Here is a 20,757-nt window from a genome sequence, read left to right as displayed (position 1 = left end):
GGGAGAAGGAACGATTGATTGCTTCAGACTTCTTCTTTTTTACACTGTAGCAATGTCTCGTTGCAAAAACCACCACACTAGAATTAACAGAAGCCGTTAAGAGCAAAGATTCTGTTAGGGTGCAGTACAATACATAATGAAGGCATGTCTGAAACAATTGCAACAGTCCAGATCAATACCAAGGAACTCCACATTGAAACGGAACACAGGTCAATATCAAGTCACACGGATGCGACAGGTCTGACGATAAAATATTAATACCAACATGCGTCTAATCTCGTCTGGATTCCTGTTAATCCGTTGTTCTCCGGGATAACCATGAGACGAAAGACATCTGGATTTGAACTTCGGGCAAATCTTGATCTTCGACAAAATTTAAAAAAAAAAGAAAAAGAAAAGAAAACCTGAATAAATTTTGCAACCACCTCTTTTAGAAAATCCACTTTATTTGAAGTGGGTGGAGGTGGGATGGCAATGTGCAGAACCTCCTACGCATATAAGTAATCCAGAGGGCTGTTCACCGGTGTGTGCTGCACTCTGGCAGCTCCACAAAGACACATGCAAATGAAGTTCACTCTCAAGTAGAGCAACAGGGGAAGAGGGGACCGAGCAGCAACTCTCTGTCAAGTGCTGAGCACAAATATGAAAAAAAAAACGTACCCTTGGAAGCATTATTCAAGGGACCTAACCCGCGACTGAAAGAGCAGTACGTCATTTCTACTTTTGCCTCTCTGTTCTCCTTCTCCTTCTGACAAATGTTTTTCTTGCCCTATCTGCAAACTGTGTGACACAACAGCTCAATTAATTAATAGCGCTTGGCAATTCCAAAAACAGAAGCTAAAGTACTGCCAATAAAATTATAGTGCCAACATCATGATTAGGCATAACAAGGGACCTTCAGACCTTAAAATACCAGCCTTATTATTCATGTCTATTTCGAACGCAACCGTCTCCCAGTGCGTCAGGAAGTCATCAATGCCCGTAGCCTGGTGTAGCCGCACTCACACTGCATTTGGATTTCATTATGGGGCGTGTTTTAACTTATACGGAGAAACGGCACGCAGCTGGATAGTCCTACAGCCATTAGAGTCATTTTGTTTTCAATAGATTCAACTCCACAGAGCTCAAATTATATGTAAATGTATGACTATGTCGCTGATACTCAGCATCAGAATCTTTCTATTGGCCAAATGTGCTATTTTACCAGCGCCACATACATTAAATAAGTTAACTTGGCGAGAAAGAAGAAAAAACAATATATACATATAGAGGGATAAAAAACATATACATGTGATGCATTCACCGGAGTAATTACATTCAAGAAATGTTGCCGTGGATGGTGCATGCAGAAATGGTGTGATGATGGGGGGGTATGGGTCTGGGAGGGCTCGATCAGGAGAGAGATGGCCCGGGGGAAAAAACTGTTCAGGTGTCTGGTGGCTTTGGTCCAGATGGACCTGAACCTGCAACCCGACGGGTCCTGTCCAACTTTCCATAAAGCCCACACACAATTTGATTGGACCAGGTAAATCTTTGCTGGAGCATAATCAGTTCCCAATGAAGCAACCGCCAACCTACTACCTTTTACCGCAAAAAGTTCAGACTGGCTTCCAGGTTAGAATGCCTCACGTAAGGCACAAGAAATGGAGAAGGCCATGCTTGCAACAAACAGGATGGCCCAGAAGTGTCAAGTAAGGCACTCTGATGCTCAGCTCTGATGCTCAGCTCTCAGGTGATGTGATATACTTGAAAGACTAATGAGAAACACACAAACATACAGCCGATCTCATATGACAGTCTAATACGAGTGATAACTTGTTGTAACTTACATTGCCGTGGTTGATGAAACCATGTTCCGTGGCAATGCGCTCAGCCTCCGCTGGTCCCCCAGTGATCTGGACAGCCCAAGTGTTGGTGTAGACGTCTGCAGCATCTATCCATTTCAATTCCGCTGTCAGCAGGACAAGGGCTGTCCACGAGAGCAGCAAGGACACCCTGGCATCCATTAAAAGGAGAACTCTTCACAGGGCAGTCTATCCGTCCGTCCGTCCGTCCGTCCGTCCGTCCGTCTGTCACTGCTTCCCAGGCAGAGCGGAGCTGCCCTACCTTACAGCAGCAAAGTAGAACAGTGGCCTGGAGAGGAGAGGACAGAGCAAGATGTAAACCAAAAACATGGCCTTCTTAACTGGGTCACTCCTAAGCCCGAATTACTTTCTTCGGATACCAATCGGTAGACGAACTCAAGGCTGCGGCAAAAAAAAAAAAAAAAAAAAAAAAAAATGAACACCCACAGACTGCGTTAAGCGTCTTACTCAGCTCGACGTCCGCGGTCGCTTTCTTACCGTGAAAGAATAAGGTGTACATTGCGTCGAGACAGGCAGGCCCAAAAAAAATAAAATTATTTTCCAATCTTCCTTCTTCTTTTTTTTTTCCCGCCCTGTGATGGTAATGGTATGATAATGATATACTGTAGGCATGTGGCTGCGATACAGGAACAGCTCCAAGCAAACCAATACACAGTTAAAGGCAATAAGGGAGGAAAGGCTTCTGATAGAGAGGAAATATAAATTCTCACTCATACACAGCTTTAAATTTTAAGGATTTATTATATTCAACCAGACGCTCATTAGGTATGAAAATGCACTCTTCAACGCATTTTAATTGAATAGTAAAATTACAAGCATGACAGAAAGGACCATTATTTCAGCGGATGTTCAAACAAAAAGGATTTTAAGCCGGGGCATTCTGCCGGTCTTTGATTTGCAGCTCTTTGAGTCATTCGAACGGAGCCTGTAGGTCACACATAAAAAGGAAAGCTTTGATGTGAGGCAACTGACTCAGAGTGAGAAGAAAGATAAGGTGTGGGTTTCTGCTAAGTACATCAGTTCATCCCAGGAAAGATGAAGAGGATGGAGATGATGCAGGGCTAAATGCCCGTCCGGTCCCGGAGCTGATCCCGCCGACGAGGCATCGAAATGCCTTTCAGTGAGTCAATCCATGGTATTACCACTTCCTGATGCGAGGAAAAATAGGAGGTGCTGTTAGTATCCAGGTTTAAATATTCAAAGAAAATACATTTTCCGTTAAAAAACGTCTTAGTGGAAACGGAAAGGGAATTTGGATGGCGGCACCTCGTCTCCTTGACATGGAAACTCCATTTGAGTACCTCAGTCTAGCGCAAGGTATACTGGCAGCTGCTAACCAGAGATAGTGATGGAAGAACAACAACATGAAGTGGTGTTGTAAGAAGAATAGAAAGAATAGAAAAATACTTTATTCATCCCCTGGGGGAAATTCAACTCTAAGAAGAGAGTATAAGAATGACTTCAACGTGTTGTTTGTTGTATCCAAACTGGGCTAATCAGGCTGACAACTGACAACTCAATCCCTGAAGGTATGAAGTATCATCTAGTGGCACCATCAGGTGCCTTTAAATAAGGTGGGGACCACTCGTTCTCTTTAGTTACACTCGTGTGCAAGTATTGAAGAAACTTAGCAGGCAAGTTGTTCCAAGCATCTTCCTAGACTGACTATTGATATTGAGATATGATGCTGGTGGATAAAATGATGGCAGAGTTGAAGAGCAGTCTGGTTACACACCTTGTGCATAACTGAAAACAGAAGGGGGGAAAAAAAACGTAACAAAGAACAATAACGTCTTTTGGTAGTGTTTGGGAAAAGAACTGAGGTCTGTCGGCTTTTAAACTTGGATAAACAGAAAACAATCACCTCTTAATAAGTTCCTCGTCTAGCTAGTGGCTCAATATTGATTGTCCGTAGTGACTACGGGTCTTTTTGCTTACTTTTTGCCCTGTATTGAGGACTTAAAAAACCGAAACCCACAAACGCTAATTGAAGGCTAGTGGAAGCGCGCAATTTGCAGCCGAGGGTAGACAATGCAGCCGGCCGTCATTCTCAAAAACAATTATCCCGTTTCCGAAGGAGTTACACGCATCCAAACGGCTCAGAGTGGAGGAGCTTGCCAAACACATCTGCGGATTCACCGATGCATTCGGGAGTGGGTGTGATTGTGAGCACAGCAGGAGAAGGCGCTGGAAACATGGCCAAGGGCTGTCACTCTTCCTGTGGAGCAATTCTTCTGAGCTCATTAGATGCAATGCTGGAGCCACGAAAAAACAGGAGCAGGGGTCTGCTGTCACTGAGATGGCTGAGAGAGAGAGAGAGAGAGAGAGAGGGGGATAGATTGAGAGAGAGGAAGAGAGAAAGAGGAGGGGAAAGACGCGCGGCGTTCCCTCCCCCCCCCGTACAGCATTGCGGAAAATAACGAGCACATTATAACACAACGCCGAAACACCTTTTCTCAAAACACTGCCTGGAGAGGAGCTAACAAGAGGCTGCTTACCCTTACAATATACATCAAAGGCCCAAAACTGAGATGAAACTTCAACCTTCAAAACACAAGAGGACTAAGACTTTAGAAGCTTAACTAAAGGGAAAGTACAAGATCGGCTGTATAACTTATTTGAGATTAGCACCACGCTGGTGTGAATGAGCCAGTGGAAACGCATGAGGATAAGTGCTCTTCAGTAACAACAGGTTGAACCAAACAAAAAAGAGGCCCGCTAGAGGGTCTAATCTGGCTCGCGGCATGATTTTCCAAAATGCAAAAATTGCATAGAAGAAAACAAAAAACAACTGCTATCCCCACTATTTCTACGGTTTTAAGAAGAGAAGTAGACAGAACACAAAATTGAGACCCAGGACTAAACAACGAACAGAAAAGTACCCAAAAATTGCACTTCCTTTTTTCATTTTTTTTTAAGTGTAGTTTGTTAAATGTTCACATTCTCCTAATTTACTTGAAAAAAAAAAAGGTAGGTTGCAATGCTCTTGGTTCGGCCTGTTTGAGGTCAAATTGGGCTGCACGTCGAACCCAGACTTAAACGAGACTGACACCTCTGCTTTAAAAGCATTTTGTATTTCCAGGATCTTCTGGCTAAAAGAATCTTAATTAGCGATCCTCGACAGTTGAGCTGCGCTTTAAGAGCCCACTTCACCTTGACTGCTCGGTGTCCAGCCGAAGAACTGCTCTGTTGCAGCAACAAACCACACAACACCATTTCTGCTCTGACATTCACTATTCAGCTGCAGCGAGACGGGAGGGAGCTGGATAAGAAATGCGTCAACATAGCACAATAATTATTGTTTTGACAACCTCATGAGGCCCCTGGGCAACATCCTGCGCAAACTAAAAACTTGCAGCTTTAAGATCTTTTAGAAATCGAACTGCTCAAAACTGGGTGTCACGCAAGAAAGTCTCGCAGCATCTTTTTCTAATTAAAAACAGACAACAGTGATATCAATACTGTTAATGGAATTAGCATTATGGTTTCTTCATCTGATCTCATAGGCGTTATTATGCAATACAGCGGGGTGATTTTAATGCTACATTTACAGCCCAGCAGATACATAAACTAGAAGTATAACACTATCCAAACTGGCTTATCGCAGAACGCTTTTAGCACTGATGGCTCCGACAAATATACATCTGCATAGTTTGCAGGAATATACGACCCTTTTACATAATTCATGACAGTTATTCATCATAATTCAATAACACAATTCAATGTGACGCTTTAATGTTAATTCCCTCATACATTACATTTACAGTCACCTTGTTTTTGTTTAAAAAAAAAAAACATATGTTTCACCGTTAAGTGTCTTTGCTCTCGACTCATTGAACTTGGAGGAAAACATAAAAAAAATAACCCCAAATCATAATAGCAATAAAAAAAAAACTCTCAGACATGAGACTTCAGCATTTGTAGATTGGTTAAATGTTCAATGAACGACTGGGTCGTTATTTCCAATGGTAATTAAAATAGCAAAAGTCATGATCAATACCATGACACTGAGCCATGCACTTTATCTGAGAGCAGAAAATTGACTATTTCCTTTGCGCACGGGGAAAACACTCGACCCCCAGCTGCTCGGCGAACAGCAGAAGGCTACTGTCATATAAACACATCCAATCGGGTGAATGTGATGTATCTGACAAAGACTGTGTGCATTCAGTTAACTTCTCCTACATCAGTATCAGACTGGCGAGATGCGATAAACATAATGTGACAAAATAACATATCTGCTCTCGACGGGGACGAACAGGCAATTTCCATTGGTAATGACAGGCACACCAAGCTGTGACAGACCATATGCAGGACTCCAGCTCTATTTCAGGCTACCCACCAGCCAAATCAACACCCACCATGTGCTCTGGGCTGCCCTCTCACAGACAAACCAAGGCACAAATGCGAGCTGCAGCATTTGTGAAGTACCACCGACAGGCGAGTATCCTCTTCAGGGAGGAAAAATTGCTCCAAGTTAAAGCGTGATTGGAAAACCAGAGGTGCTGCACAGGCACCCCGCGCTCCGTCAGGACAGTGGATGGAAGCCGGCTGTACGGAGATCATCGGTGACACGCTGTGAAAGCCTGATCCATCCCTTTGTCTACAAGTTACAAAGATGTGAAAACAAACAAACAGAAAAAGCCAGAGGAAATGTTCTCATGCAGCAACAACGTGTCTGGGAGAAATAATCAATTCTTTAAGTAATGTCCTACGGAGAGATCCAACCCAATTTTTAACAACATTTTGAGCCTTGGCAAGCTTCCCCGTATTAAACTTCATACCCAACACTCTCTGCCCTAGTTTATAGATGAGTTATATTGTTGACAAGTTTGTCTTCGCGCCTCGTTCTCCTCTACTGAGTTTCTGTTTTATGAATCTTATAAAAATAAGAGCTCCTGAAGAGGATGGAAAGGAGATGTTGTTTTTTCGGACAAGAGTCAATCTGACTTGTCTTTTTTTTTTTTTTAAAAAAAGAATTGCGTGTCTTTCCTGTGTCTTTTTATATGACTCTCTAATCAACCACCCAAGAGTTCTAATGTGTATTTGCACAAATGGCAAATAAAATTGCTTGAATCTCGGACGACCCCTTTTAGTAGTAGGAAGTAGCCTGAGCAAGACATACGCTTGACAAAAAGAGCTACAAAAGATTAGTCTATCGGGTAATCTCTGATGTGGTGTAATCCGACTGAGAAGGATGTTTGGAGCCATCAATTTGCCTCAACATCTGGTGACCTTGACTCCCCGCCTTGTTGAGATCCTAGCGGGAGCTGCACTGTCGACCTTACGATAAAACGGAACCAGATCCACCGCTGAAAGTTTATTAAGATGGCTTATTAAGATATTATGAGATCCATCTCCAATTTTTTATTTTTTTTTTTTTTATCCGATTACCCTTTGCTTTCCTTTACACAGTCACATTTGCAGTATCTGATGCCAGTGTGAGGAGAAATAGTGCGTAGCTACTAGGTCTAAATCATTCCAGCCTAGCCCGGGAAGCAGAACTAACTGAAATTTATTACAGCAATTCACACCTTACACAGATAAAAGTACTTGATGAGGGTTTTACCCTGTTATGGCTTCGGGCTGAATAAGTAGGAGAAAATGTAATGTATGAGAGTGTGCGCAGGAGAGACAGAGGAGGATGGAAAGCGGGGCATAAATCTGACTTTACACTGTCAAAGGGAAAATGCTGCAGGAAACAACATCATAAATACAACAGCTGGAACAAACACGTCTTTATCTTACCAACAATAAACTTCTGAGGAGCTTCGGTTAAAAGCTGGCAACGGCTCTCGCTAGGTTACGTCTCCCACAAAAGCATAAATACGTGAATAAAAATAGGTCCACTTATACTGAGTTGAAAAGCAATACAGTGGGGAAGGATTCACCTGACCACTGGGAAGACTGGGGAGAACAGCTGGTAGGGACTTACACAGAAATGCCTGCAAATATTACACTCCTATTGCTCCCTCCTACACTAGGAGAGATCACCTCCCCGATTTAAACAAATCATTTCTTTATATATAAATAAAAACAACAACAATTAAGTAGTTTTCAGCCGTAACAGTTACCTTAGCGAGTCAGATGCCAGTGAGGACCGAGACGTCATGCCTCCTCATCCTCTTCTTCTCCCTCCGGGCGGAGACTCCCCTTTCTCCTGCGGCTTGACTTTCAACTTTACATCGAACCTCCGGGAGACTCGTTAAAACGCTATCCGCAAGCACCCATCCTCGCCCAAAAGTGCCGAAATCAACTATCCCGTCTTCCTTGTCATCCGCCACCAACTTGCCACCATGCTTTTATATTTTGCCAGTCAACTTCACGCGTCGCGCCCAGTTATTTTCTTTGCCGGGTTTCTTTCTTCTTCTGGCCGTTTCAAGTGGTTTCGTTTTGCTAACCGGACTTATTTCAAATATATATATTTATACGCGCAAAGAAAAAGGGGAGAGAATCAGAAGCGACGTGCCAACACAATAACACGGTCCACTATTGGATGGAGATGACAACAAACTGCCACAAACCTCCTTTCTCCAGGAAATACGTCACGTTTAGTGGCAAGCGGGCGATCGTGTGTGCTTGATTTGTATCACCGTAGTCGTGCAAAAAGGCGGATCGCTTTTGTCTATATTATTTGTAAATCGTTCGATTTTTAAAGTAATGATACATGACAGCATCATTTATGGACGTACGCAAAAATAAAATTGACACGAAAATGTGATTTTATATTCTTCTTATGATAAGATTAAGTTAAAAGTACGCTTTTTTCCAGCCGTTGGCACGTTATTTTACCGTTACAAATTAATTCCGGGTCACGCCCGTATGCAAAACACGCATACTCGTTTTCCAGTTAGCTGGTTTGTTCCGTAGTGTGTGGCCGCCATCTTGTGGATATATTCCGCATTTACACACACTGGGGAAAAAACACACTGCACGGTAGAGGGGGCCATAACACAAAGCTCTCATTCTGGCTCGCATGGTTGTGTATACCCCCGTGTCATAGCCTGGTATGAGTGAAAACCAGCCTGCTTTCAGCGGCTCCTCCGCCAACACGGACCAAAGTTATCCCGGAATAGGATAGCACGCATGTGCCGTCAACCCGGATGTAGATGTTTTTTGTACGCATATATTCCCCATTCCTCCAACTTAGGACACAATTGCTGCAGAAAAGGTTTATATGTTTTAGCACCGGCTGGACAAAGCTATGCGGTCCCGAACGCGTCCTAACCGGGTTAAGCAGCCGTGACATGTGCGTGGACCTGCGTGGATGTCACATCCCGGTGGCAGCTCCGCAGCAATCCGAGAGCTACTCTTTTGATTTATGGTGAGAAGTGGCTGTGTTTACGGTTGTCAATAACGACACATGAACGCGTTTAAATCTTAGCGGTTCCTAGTGTTCCCGGAGTTGAGATGACAGGTGAAAGCTGCGTGTGTTTTTCTTCTAACCAACCCACCATCTCACCCTGTGTGTTGCAGAACACGTCCCGCAACTTCGCGATGGACTTTCGCGGCAGGAGGCACGAGCGGGGCAGCAACTGGACGGACCCGGAGATCGTGGAGCTGCTCCAGCTGTGGTCCGACAAGTCGGTCCAGATCGAGCTGGAGAGCTCGTTGCGCAACCAGCGCGTGTTTGACCGCATAGCACACGTTTTGCGCGAAAAGGGCATCTACCGCACGGGGGACCAGTGCAGGGAGAAGATCAAGAAGATGAAGCTGGAGTACCGCCGCATCAAGGACAACCACAAGATGAGGTCCTGGAAGTTCTACGACGTGATGGACAGGGTGCTGGCGAACCGGCCGGCCATCACCTACTCCTCCCTCGGCGGAGCTGTCGTAGCTCAACAGGTGTTTCAGAGCCCCGGCGCACCTGACTCGTACCAGCAGGGATCCACGCCGGGTGCCTTCGGCCCCGTGACTGCGGGTGGTTTTGTCTTTGGCCCTCCGCCGAAATCCGAAGATCTGCTGGACATTAAATGTGAAGATGTTGAGGAGAGCATGCTGAACCCCGGGGTTGCGCCCCCCGAGATGTATTATGGATCCGGAGACGACCATGAAACGGATGGGCAGTCTCTGCTGGAGCCGGAGGACACGCTGGACCGGGCAGAGAGCTCTACGCATGCACTAATCTCCCCTTCAGGTTGGCAGACCAAATCTTAAAGTTATCACTGAAGCATAATACACCAGAAACATTTAACACTCACTGCCACGTCTGCACACACGAGATAAGCCTTTAATTTGTCCCAAAGTGGGGGGGGGGATTCAGTGTAACAGCAGCATATAGTCCTCATCCTCATCTCCTTTAACCACTTGTCCTCCAGAGGGTTGCTGGAGCCTGTCCCTGCTGTCATTGTTCTAGAGGCGGGGTGCGCACACTGGACAGGTCGCCTGTCTGTCCCAGGGCCAACACAGAGAGACAGACAACCATTCACGCTCACACAACGGCCAATTTAGACCCACCAATTAACCTAACGAGCGTGTCTTTGGGTGGTGGGAGGAAGCCGGAGTACCTGGAGGGAACCCACGCGGACACAGGGACGCAAACTCCACACAGAAAGGCCCCGTTTGGATTGTGACCCAGACCCCCTTGCTGTGAGGCATCACCGCTAACCACAGCGCGTAGTTACACAAGACAATTTGCAACCTAACCAATATTTGCACATTCTTGTGTCAGTGTTGCACAGTCAACCGCACCTTATGCTCCTACTCTCTTGTTCTGTTTACCTACTGTATGTTACATTAAGTTTATTTTCTTGGTACTCGCAAAGGAACATTTAAGTTGCTCAGTGTAACCATTGACACAAACTCCTTGAACCTTGAAAGTGGTTACGCTGGTTAAAAGTTTTATTTTTTTCTTTGTATTCGCAGGTTTCAGCGACTTGAACATCGCTGGCTCGGCAACAGCTGCCACCCAGGCCGCCCGCAGTCCCGCAGCACAGGACGTGCCAAGGAAGCTGGGTTCACATCCCCTGACCTCTGGGAGAATGAGGAAGCGCAGGCGCGGCGGCAAGGCATCGTGCGTCGGCCAGGAGAGCCTGGACAAGGCCCTGGCCGGCTTCCTGAGCTGGCAGCAGTCGGCGGAGGAGCGTCTCCTCTCGCTGGAGGAGGCGCGGCTGGAGAGGGAGCTGCAGGCCGAGGAGCGCAGGGAGCAGCGGGAGGAGAAGAGGGCGGAGCAGGAGCGCCAGCACGAGCTGCGCCTGTTCAGCATGCTCACGGGGGCGTTGTTCGCTGTCAGACAGGGCGCTCCGACCGCGACGCAGGCCGAGCCCTCCGTCTCACCTCAGGCTCATCTGTCGCCCTCGCCGACGACCACAGCTGCCCCCTCCGCCTCGTCTCAGCCCCTTTCAGAAGCTCCCACGGCACAGGAGGCTAAGCAGCCCGCAACTGTCGAGGCCTGCGACGTCTCTCAGAACAGTTTGGCAACTCTCAGAGGAGCGGGAGCTCCCGGCCGTAGCGCGTACCTGTCCAACCGTGGTAACAGCATACGACAGCATCAAGGCATCCTCCAGGAGGGCTATGCCCAGTATGGGATGGACAGACACCACGACACAGACAACCCTGATGTGAGTGGGCATCATTTTAGAAATGTACAGACGTCATATAAAAAAATGACTACTAATTATTTATAACGCTCTTCTCTTCTTCTAGGGTGTAATCAACATGGGTACAAGTGAGAACAAACTATGCTACGACCTTCTTCACACACGTGTAAGATAAATATTACGGTTACACAAAAGGAAAATACACAACTAAATGTTTCTGCCTGCATCCACCACTAATAATTCAATATTTTTCTTACAGTTGACCAAGCCTGACATGCTGCATGTTGATCCATCCTTGTTGCAGTATTCGGACTGGAGGGGACACTCTTTGTAAGACATTTAAGTGGACCTTCATTTGCATTTTTAATGACAATCACATGTTTCAAAGCTTCAGAGCACACACGTACCCCTCCGACGACCTTTTTATCGTTCTTTCTTTCAGCCTAAGAGAGGAAGTCGCCAAGTTCCTGACTCAGTACTGCTGTTCCCCGAAACCGCTGAAAGCTGACAACGTGAGTCTCGCTTTGATGGCTGGAGCGCAGAATGAGTGGGAATGAGCGATGTGTGTAAGACGGCAGCTTCAGTCATCTGAACACAGTATATTCAACCCCAGAGGGTTTGGGGAAAACATATAAATAGCAGAGATGAGATGTTACCGCATGTAATTACTCACGCTCGCGGCTCTACACGTGACGAAAGCTCATTACTCAGTGTTTATTCTTCTAACAATAATGAAAGAAAAATAATCATATATTGACCCCGGATCGTTTAGATAGTTAGAACACCCATTAATAATTGACACGCACGACATACTGTGCAAAAGCAATTAAGTATAACACACTCCTAAGAGTTTAAACTACTGAGCAGCATTATTAATGACAGAAAAGCAAAAAGCTTGTTTGACTCTAAGAGACTTTTTAAAGTGTTAAAGTGGTTTGTTGAAAGCGGCTGAATACACCTCACCTCGCCCCTCTCTTTCCAAACATAAAAGTGAACCTGGCTGCAAAAATGTGTGCTATTACGCACTAATGGAAGCATAATTATGTTATATTGTGTTCCACTTTAACCTATTGAGTCCCCAAGACTCCACACTCTGGACCTTTAGTTAAAATATTCATTTGATTAATGGCTGTGGCCTTTTGAATCTGCTCACGGCCCACTAGGCTGTAAACATTTTTATTTCTTCTTTGGACGTTTGGACATTTTTGGAATGTGCCTACACAAGGAACTGCAGTTTTTTTTTTTTCTGACACTTGTGCTTTGGCGTAGATTTTCAGCCTTTAAATAAAAGAGAGTTCTTTTCCCAGAGACTGATACCGAGGTTCAGCAAATTATGTAAATACTGACAAATAGCCTGTTTTTTTTTTTATTGGTTTTATACCGCTGCTTTAGATGGATTATCATCTTTCATTATCAGAAATGAAGGCAGTGGATCCAAATAATGGATCTGAGTCACTCACTAATGGGTTATGAAGACGCCACAAGCTGAAATTGAAGTTAATACTTTTCTGCGGTTACCAACTTAATTTGCAGCTGTAATGAATGGCTGTTCAAGGCAGGTGAATGAGTCTGTGACACATTTATCAGGCCTCCTCCTGGGCCTTAATTGGGTCTTTCATAACACGGTGGATGCGTGTGTTTGTTCAGGTCGTGGTGATGAATGGTTGCGGCTCCCTCTTCTCGTGTATTGCCGCAGTAATTTGTGACCCTAAAGGTAGGTTCACACCGCACCCACATCTCTGTCCGTACGAATGCAAATGCGCAGTAGCAGAAGCTGGAAATCCACCCAAGTTTCTGTTGTTTTGTTGTTTCTTTCTGTTTCAGTATGGTCATCGTGTAACAACACCCACTGGGAAATGTTCTGTGTGATCTTTTAAACAAAACACAGGCTATTTGGCATAGGCGTATTCCTTAGTGCCACTGCAGCACTCGTTTTAAGCAATGTGGTGTGTCTGTTTTGCTCAATAACGAACTTAATAGGGAAATCATATGCCTGAAAAGCAGCACACACTCACATATTACTGCCCGGATTGGATCACTAAGCCACGGTGCGACGTGCATTTGTTCTAATTTGCCTGGACAAATTAGATTAGCAAATGTTGGTCTTTGGTAAATTAGCTATGAAAATGGCCGCTAATAACGTGCAAATCTGATGTGGGTCATTTAAAATCAGTCTCCCGATGAACGCTGCACATGTTTAGATGTGTTTCATGTTTGTGTTGTAGATGCCATCCTCATCCCGACTCCCTTCTATGGCGTTATCACCGAAGACCTGCATTTGTATAGTGATGTGAAACTCTTCCACGTGCCTCTGGATTGTGAGGTAGGAACACGGAACCTGATTCACCTGCAAACATTTGGTCTTTCAACGTTCAACTTGAAAGCTGACCAGTGTGGACGCTGACGTGCTTCCTCTCCTTTTTTTTTATTTCTTTTATTGACAGGATGATGGCAAAGATGGCCGACCCTTCCACCTCACTGTAGGGAAGCTAGAAGAAGGTCTGAAGAGGGCTAAGCAGGAGGTGACTCTAAAAAGCATGTTTTCTTAAGCGCATGTTAAAGGTGGAGTGAAGTATTTCTGAGTAACGTGGCTGATATTTGAACTCAAACACACAAACTCCTCCCTCCAGAGCTTTCACAGAAGCGTCACCCCCCAATGTTCAGGGATGTTTGCATTGAGAAATACACCAATAAAAGAGAAAATCCTAATCTAATCTAAATAATGTTAGCTAGGTAGGGGTTTAGAAACCTTAAATCTAATATGCATTTAGGATTTGACAGTTTGCCCCTCTGCTCAACTCTCGTACTGTTAATGCGTACACCGTTCAAGCATAACATTATGACCAGCTTCCTAATATTGTCAGAGGATTGTCAGTGTTACGCCTGACCGGTGTATGTTGGTTCAGTGAAACATGCTGGTCGTGGCTCAGTAGGTAGAGCGGATTGTCCATGAACCACAGGACTATTGGTTTGATTCGCAGCACAAACTCAAACGTGCCAAAACGTCATCGAGCAAGACACTGAACCCAGAATTGCTCCCGGTGCCGGAGTGCCGCAACTCCTCCTCCTCCACCTAATTAATTTTGCATAGTGTTTGCATGGCTCGATCGAAGACACTTGGAGCCAACTTTCAGAGCCGGTGCTGTGGAAACCCACCGCGGCATTTTTCACCGCACGCACAGAACAGCCTGTGACTCTGTATATTGATTTGACAACAGTGTATTGGATTACAATGGTTTACTCCACCTGTAATGAATACTTAAAGACATAATCAATCCACAAATGCTCAGGCATTTTTCTCAGGTTCGACATACGCTCCATTTTTCTCACAGATTTGTTTTGCGGCTTGTCCGTGACAGACTGTGTAGCGTCTCGATTTATAGTTACTTCCAACCTTTCTTTAAGGGGCTGGTAATTCGAGCTGTTATCCTGATGAACCCCCACAACCCCCTGGCTGAGATCTACACCCTGAAGGACATGATTGCCTTCTTGGAGTTTGCCAAAAGGTATGTTTGCCCCGCTGTAATCCCTTCGCTCTAGACTAGCACTATAATCCTCCCAGTCTAGAGTCCTGTGGTTTTTTTAAGCACCTTGCCAAGTCTGCGCATATAGTTCCCACTGTGTGTCTCTTTTATTTTACGGCCGAGCAGCTCTGTCCCGTGTGCAGAATATCAAACGCTCCTGATGGAGTTTTATCACCTTTCTTAACCATCAACATATTGTCAAGTGCAGCCATGTGCCAAAGAGTCTGCTGCATCATCTATTGTTTTCTAAATGATCTTGCCAGAGTAATTCCCTTCACAGAACCCTTCCAGGCACTGAGCCGTTATAACCATAAAACCACCGCGCTTTCCCACTGACACGAGACTTTGAAGGAAGCGTTTTCCATTTTTGGCGCATTTCCTTTGCCGTAAACACACGGTAACCGTATAAAACCTGTGAGAATATTGACATTACCTTTCTCATTCTCATTTCCTGCTTTAGAAATGAGCTCCACGCCATCGTGGACGAAGTGTACATGCTGACAGTGTTTGACGAATCTGTCACCTTTCACAGTGTCCTCAGTACAGACAGGTACTGCGTGAACCTAACCTCTGCATGATTACTCTATTAGACCCTTCATCACTGCAGTTGTGGCTGACGACACCCTCTTATCTCTTAATGATGTGGCCTTATTTCAGTTTGCCCGACCCGCAGAGGACACATGTAATGTGGGGGATGAGCAAGGTACGTACGCTGCTGAGATCCGAGAGCGTGACTCTTTATATCCGTGCTCAGACTACAGTAAAATCTTCGGTAGGTGTTTGCTTTCATAGCTTCATTTGTTTGCTCTCATCTCATTTCTAGGACTTTGCAATGGCAGGGATCAGAATAGGCACCCTGTATACTCAGAACAAAGACCTCATAGAGGCTTTGGCTCAGCTGGGCTCATTCCACGGTATCCCCGGGACCACTCAGCACCAGGTAGCGCAGCTGCTTCAAGACAGAGGTATGATCTAATGTGTGCTTTTGCAAACACACTGCGCTATTAATGTCAAACTGAGCTGAGAATCTCACACTCGAGCAAAGCATTTTCCAGCCATTCAAACATCTGCTTCCTGGTGATTTGTCTGCTTCCTAGAAATATCAGTCCCCCCTTCTTCTTTTTTTTTCGTTTCCTCTGATACGACAGAGGCACAGCGTGTGGTTCCGCTGCACATCAAGCTGCACAAAGACGTTTAACGTTTAATTCTGCAATTGTTGTGTTGTCGCCTCCCGCGTTGCAGAGTGGATCGATGAGGACTTTCTGCCGGAGAACCGACGCAGACTGAAAGCTTCTCACGGCTTCCTGACGGGAGAGCTGCTCAGTATGGGCGTCCCCTACCTGGGCCAACCTGCTGCGCTGTTTGTCTGGGCCGACCTCAGAAAGGTTTATACTCCAACTTGTGCATAGATAAACTCACATCACACTCATTCAGTTCAATTCAATTTTATTTATATAGCGCCAATAACAATACAAATTGTCTCAAGACGCTTCACAAAAACCAGCCTGCAACCTCCAGAGTAAGCCTGAGGGCGACGGTGGCAGGGAAACCCTTTTAACAGGAAGAAACCTCAGCAACTCATGTACTCTGCTTTCTTATTTAAAACTTGAAAACAAATTGTGCACATTTCTCACGTCTTTGTCTTTTGCCAGACACTGCAAAAGGCAAAGACGTTGCCATTTTTTCACCCACTGATAAATTTTGCGATTTTTTTTTTTTTTATAAAAATACACATTTATGTGTTAATTTCACTACATTTTGTCTGTGTTGCACCTCTACTCCTTAATTTGCTAAATAATAGCTTTCTGAGCACTGTGAGCCTCGTCTCTAACCTTGCATATGAGGTACCGTTGTGAAGCTCTTCATCTCCTGCACAAGTCTGTCAGGTCCAAATATGGTCATATCCTTTGTATTGGCACCCAGTCGTGATATGTTTTCGAAGGATTTGAGCAGATTTGGTTTTCGCACACAGTGTTTTCCAGTAAAACTATACATGGCAAATGAGAATCATGTAGCACTTACACATACCAACCTTTCCAGGTGTATTCTTATCTACATTCTGCAGGTATTTACAGAGGGGATTTTTCATATATCATTCAGAGCCGGATTTATTTAACAAAACAAAAAAAAGATTTGGACTGTTGACAGTATTTTGTGATTTATGAAGTGATAAAAAGAGATCTGCCCTCTGCAGATACCTGTAAATCTAATACGTTAACAAAATGAAACAAGAATTTCAAACCTCACTTTAGCCATTATGCAGATTTCTGTTCTGGAAATATATGTAAATTAGCACATATTTAAGTAGATAACTCCTCATTTACATGTTTAAATATAAATTCACAGAAAACTTGTTATACAAAAAAAATATTGTGTTAATGTAAGTGATCAACTGAAGGTGATGTGTCATGGTGATATTTATTAGTTAAAAGTTTTACCCTATTGACCTGTAGTGTCTCGCCTCAAAAGTCTTACTACGTCATTGTTGTTTCATTAGTATCTTAGAGAGTCATCGTTTGAGGAGGAGCTGTCCCTGTGGAGGCGTTTCCTGAGACACAAGGTGGTGTTGAGCTGTGGCCAGGCGTTCTCCTGCTCCACACCTGGGTGGTTCCGCATCGTCTTTGCAGACCAACAGCACCACCTTCAGCTAGGTGAGTCTATAGGACATTACACGCATTAAACTCTCATGCCCACGCTGCTGCTCGGCCGCCCTCTGTTTGAAATTATGTATATGCTAAGACGCATGTCATATCACCACCAGCCAAATGTGAAAAACAACCCCACCAACGTCGAGTAACAGTAAGAATCTTCTTTATGTCGCCCACGTGTTCCAGCTCAGAGCCTTCATCGGGGTGATTTACAAAATGTGAATGTCAGCCTCTAAATGCTGCCGTGCCGCCAACTCTGATGTTAGAAAATAAAAGTTTACAAAAAGCCGAGGCACATATCGCCGTCACAAAACGGCATCGGAAAACTATAGCATGTATTAAAATCTGCCAATACAGTCTGCCAAACCATTTAAAGCGATTAAACTGAGTATAAATCTCTCTTTATGCCTTCCACTTGTAAGTTAATGTTCTGACACTGAAAGTAAAGTTTGCGTCCTAAGGAAGTTAATGTCACCCCCATCTTGGTCCCTCAAATGGACCAATAAAATGGCTCCAATAAAAGAAAAAAAATGTCTTCTCTGCCTGGTCAGACATTTTAATATCTCCTCTTTAACGTCTCCTCTTTTGATGGAGTTCCTGTTTGGTTTTCCCACATCTATTTGACCATTTCTTTTCACCACTGTGCAGCGACATGGCCAGAGGTATTAAGTTTCTGGGTTGCCTGTCCACACTTCTGTAATTCTGTCCGGTCCATTCCTGTGAATGCAGTATGTCACGATGCCTCAAGAGCGGCAGATGTTGTGCAGATGTTCACATTGACTCAAGAATGAACTGACTTGTGTTAAGTTGTGAAAGGCTAAAGGTCACTGGGACTTTCCCCACATCTATCAAATTAAATTATGTTCTAAATGACTGAGACAAACATAGATGTCACCATCATCTTGACAAGTTGACAGAGGTGTGAAAAACAAATCTGTAAAAGCTCCAATTATAGTTTTAGCTTTGGGTTTTATTGTTGTATGCATTTATTTGTAAATCTCAGATATGTGTAGGTTTCATTGGCACAAATCTTTCTGTAAAATAACCTATACACAGGCTGGGTTTTTACACCTTCTCTAAGTAGCCCAGATGTATGTAGACCCCGTTTGGGAACATCTTGAAATGTAGGATTTGTTTCTTTTTCACATTAAATAATATGCTGAATAGTCGACAACTCTTCCTAAATGTTTCAAGTAGTTGCTCTAATTCTGATTTTCTGCCTTCAACAAAACATTAACTGCGTTTCCATTAGAGTTTTTCACTAAATGAAAGCGATATTTCTGAAATTGCGCTTTGTACGTGCATCTGTTGAAAGGTGTTTTGAGAATGAGCTGTGACCCCTGTAAAGTCTCGTCTTGCGATATCATGTAACTCTCTCAATTTCTCGTCACGCAACACTTCAGTTGGAGGAAAAAACGATATCAATATGTCTGAAAAACCACCTCATGAGAACGTAAAAGTGTTTTAGTGATATTTGAGAGTTTTTTCGAAATGTAGGTGTTTCCGTGACCATCTTTTCATTTCAGTATGTAGGTTTTGCGCCTTTCTAAGGGTAGTGGAAACTCAGCAATTGATTATACCTTAGCTATGTTCTTTTATCCAATCACTGATCATTTCCCGATATTAAACCAGGTATATATATATATATATATTATTATTATTTATTTATTTTTTTTTAATTTTCCCCCACAATTTTAAATTTATGTTAATTACATATGAACATTAATCCAACATATTTTATTAAATGGATAAACTGAGGCAGAAGATGTTGTCTTTCAGTCAGCACTCCACTCATTCATAGCTATGTGTAGGTTAGCTGAGACCTGTCAATCTAAGCTTCCTGTAGGCCCCACCCCCTACCGCTGCTGAGCCAATCACAAGGACACATATTAAATGCTGACTCTGTCAGGTTCCCCACAGTTGGCCCTGAGCCAATTGTTTGTCACAGTTGCATGGTCTAACTATTGTTGCACATGTTTGAATAAAATAAAATAAAATAAAATAAAATAAAATGTTATTTGAATAGCTTAATATTGAAAACAAAATTATAGTAATAATGTATATTTATAAACAGCACTAGTGGGTAGGGGGTCCCTACTTAGTTTGGGGGTCCTTGGCCTTAAAAACGTTGACGCCCCTGAATCAGATAATAGTCACTGACTTGTTTTGTTAATGTCTTGTGTTATTTCAGGCCTCAAGCGCATGAGGGAAGCTCTGAAAGAAACGGAAGAAACAGAGAGCAGCCCCGATTCACGCCCCGCCACGGAGGCCGGCGAGGAAAGCAAAGAGCCACTGAAAGAGGACAGTGCAGATTCGGACAATGCCGCGATTGTCAATTCAACATCATCGCCCCAGAGCAAGTCACCGGACCGGTCGGAGGAGAGGGACAGCCCCGTTCCTGACACGGTCCCAGCGGCCGCCGAGGAGTTTGTGTTGCTGGACTGCCAGGCCTCTAAGCCCGCAGAGAGTTTGGACTCGTTGATTGGTACTCTCAGGCATCAGATCCACTCCTCCGATTGGCTGGAGAAAAACACACCAGATCTGTCTGCTGGGGAGGATCCAGAAATTCTCGATGTATTCAAGGCCTTGCTGCAGAGAGCCAGAAAATAAGCTTAGGATAAACAGGCACGAATGTAGCTGCCAAATTTCGAGAGGCAATACTTAAGCATCCCTCTCGCTCCCTTTGTTTACGGTGAAAAGCTCAACACAAACACCTGACACAAGGTCAAGTCTGCTGTCTATTTTGGAGGAGTCAAACAGCCGAGAGGGGGATAAAGAGGAGATGTGAAGAAAAATAAAGCATTAAAGGCCAGGATGTGAGATCAAGCCTCATTTTTCAGCTGCTGAGAAAGATTGCCTTGTTTTTATTGTCCTCATGTGAAATGTAAGTCCCCAGAAATCAGACACAGTCTTTTTTCCAATGCCTCTTATATTATAACATCTCTGTTATTTGGTTATATGCAGTTTATTTTACCAGAATGTATTCTTTCCGTAAAGCTAATGATCTGTGAACGAATTGTATCTTTGTCTGACTATTGTTATTCTTTCATAGCAAATTTCAGCCCGTGATCAATAAATAGATTTTTATAGAAGTCATTTTACTCCTGTAGTTTATAAATATAATTTTTTTATCTTAAGATATTTTCTACACTAGTTTAAACATCTCCTGAAAACAATTCCA

At 44.0% G+C, this 20,757-nt stretch overlaps 2 protein-coding genes across 3 annotated transcripts in view; one reads left to right on the top strand and one right to left on the bottom strand.

The window, feature by feature from the left end:
* furinb (furin (paired basic amino acid cleaving enzyme) b) overlaps nucleotides 1-8,392 on the bottom strand; it is a 78,907-nt gene extending 70,515 nt beyond the window's left edge. The window contains exons 1-2 of one of the 2 annotated variants that reach the window (XM_047595601.1): nucleotides 7,940-8,392; nucleotides 1,830-2,133 (exon numbers count right to left, since the gene is read on the bottom strand). In XM_047595601.1, the coding sequence (XP_047451557.1) occupies nucleotides 1,830-2,006 (177 nt within the window). In that variant the 5' untranslated portion in view covers nucleotides 2,007-2,133; nucleotides 7,940-8,392. The remainder of the gene's footprint in view (nucleotides 1-1,829; nucleotides 2,134-7,939) is intronic. The other variant, XM_047595600.1, reaches the window with a different exon arrangement.
* Nucleotides 8,393-8,805: 413 nt separating this feature from the next.
* On the top strand, nucleotides 8,806-20,672 carry accs (1-aminocyclopropane-1-carboxylate synthase homolog (Arabidopsis)(non-functional)). The gene is made up of 16 exons (XM_047595599.1): nucleotides 8,806-9,189; nucleotides 9,342-10,002; nucleotides 10,731-11,425; nucleotides 11,511-11,570; nucleotides 11,664-11,734; nucleotides 11,847-11,916; nucleotides 13,052-13,118; nucleotides 13,630-13,727; nucleotides 13,849-13,926; nucleotides 14,810-14,910; nucleotides 15,389-15,478; nucleotides 15,586-15,631; nucleotides 15,752-15,893; nucleotides 16,171-16,313; nucleotides 17,426-17,579; nucleotides 19,768-20,672. Exons 1-16 carry the CDS (start codon nucleotides 9,187-9,189, stop codon nucleotides 20,184-20,186), a joined length of 2,898 nt encoding a protein of 965 aa, XP_047451555.1. The 5' UTR covers nucleotides 8,806-9,186; the 3' UTR covers nucleotides 20,187-20,672.
* The last annotated feature ends 85 nt before the right edge of the window (nucleotides 20,673-20,757 follow it).

The sequence above is a fragment of the Mugil cephalus genome, chromosome 10 (assembly GCF_022458985.1).
Source record: "Mugil cephalus isolate CIBA_MC_2020 chromosome 10, CIBA_Mcephalus_1.1, whole genome shotgun sequence".
In the NCBI taxonomy this organism is placed as follows: domain Eukaryota; kingdom Metazoa; phylum Chordata; class Actinopteri; order Mugiliformes; family Mugilidae; genus Mugil; species Mugil cephalus.
Note: the sequence above shows the minus strand (reverse complement) of the source record. Positions and strands in the feature narration are given on the sequence as shown.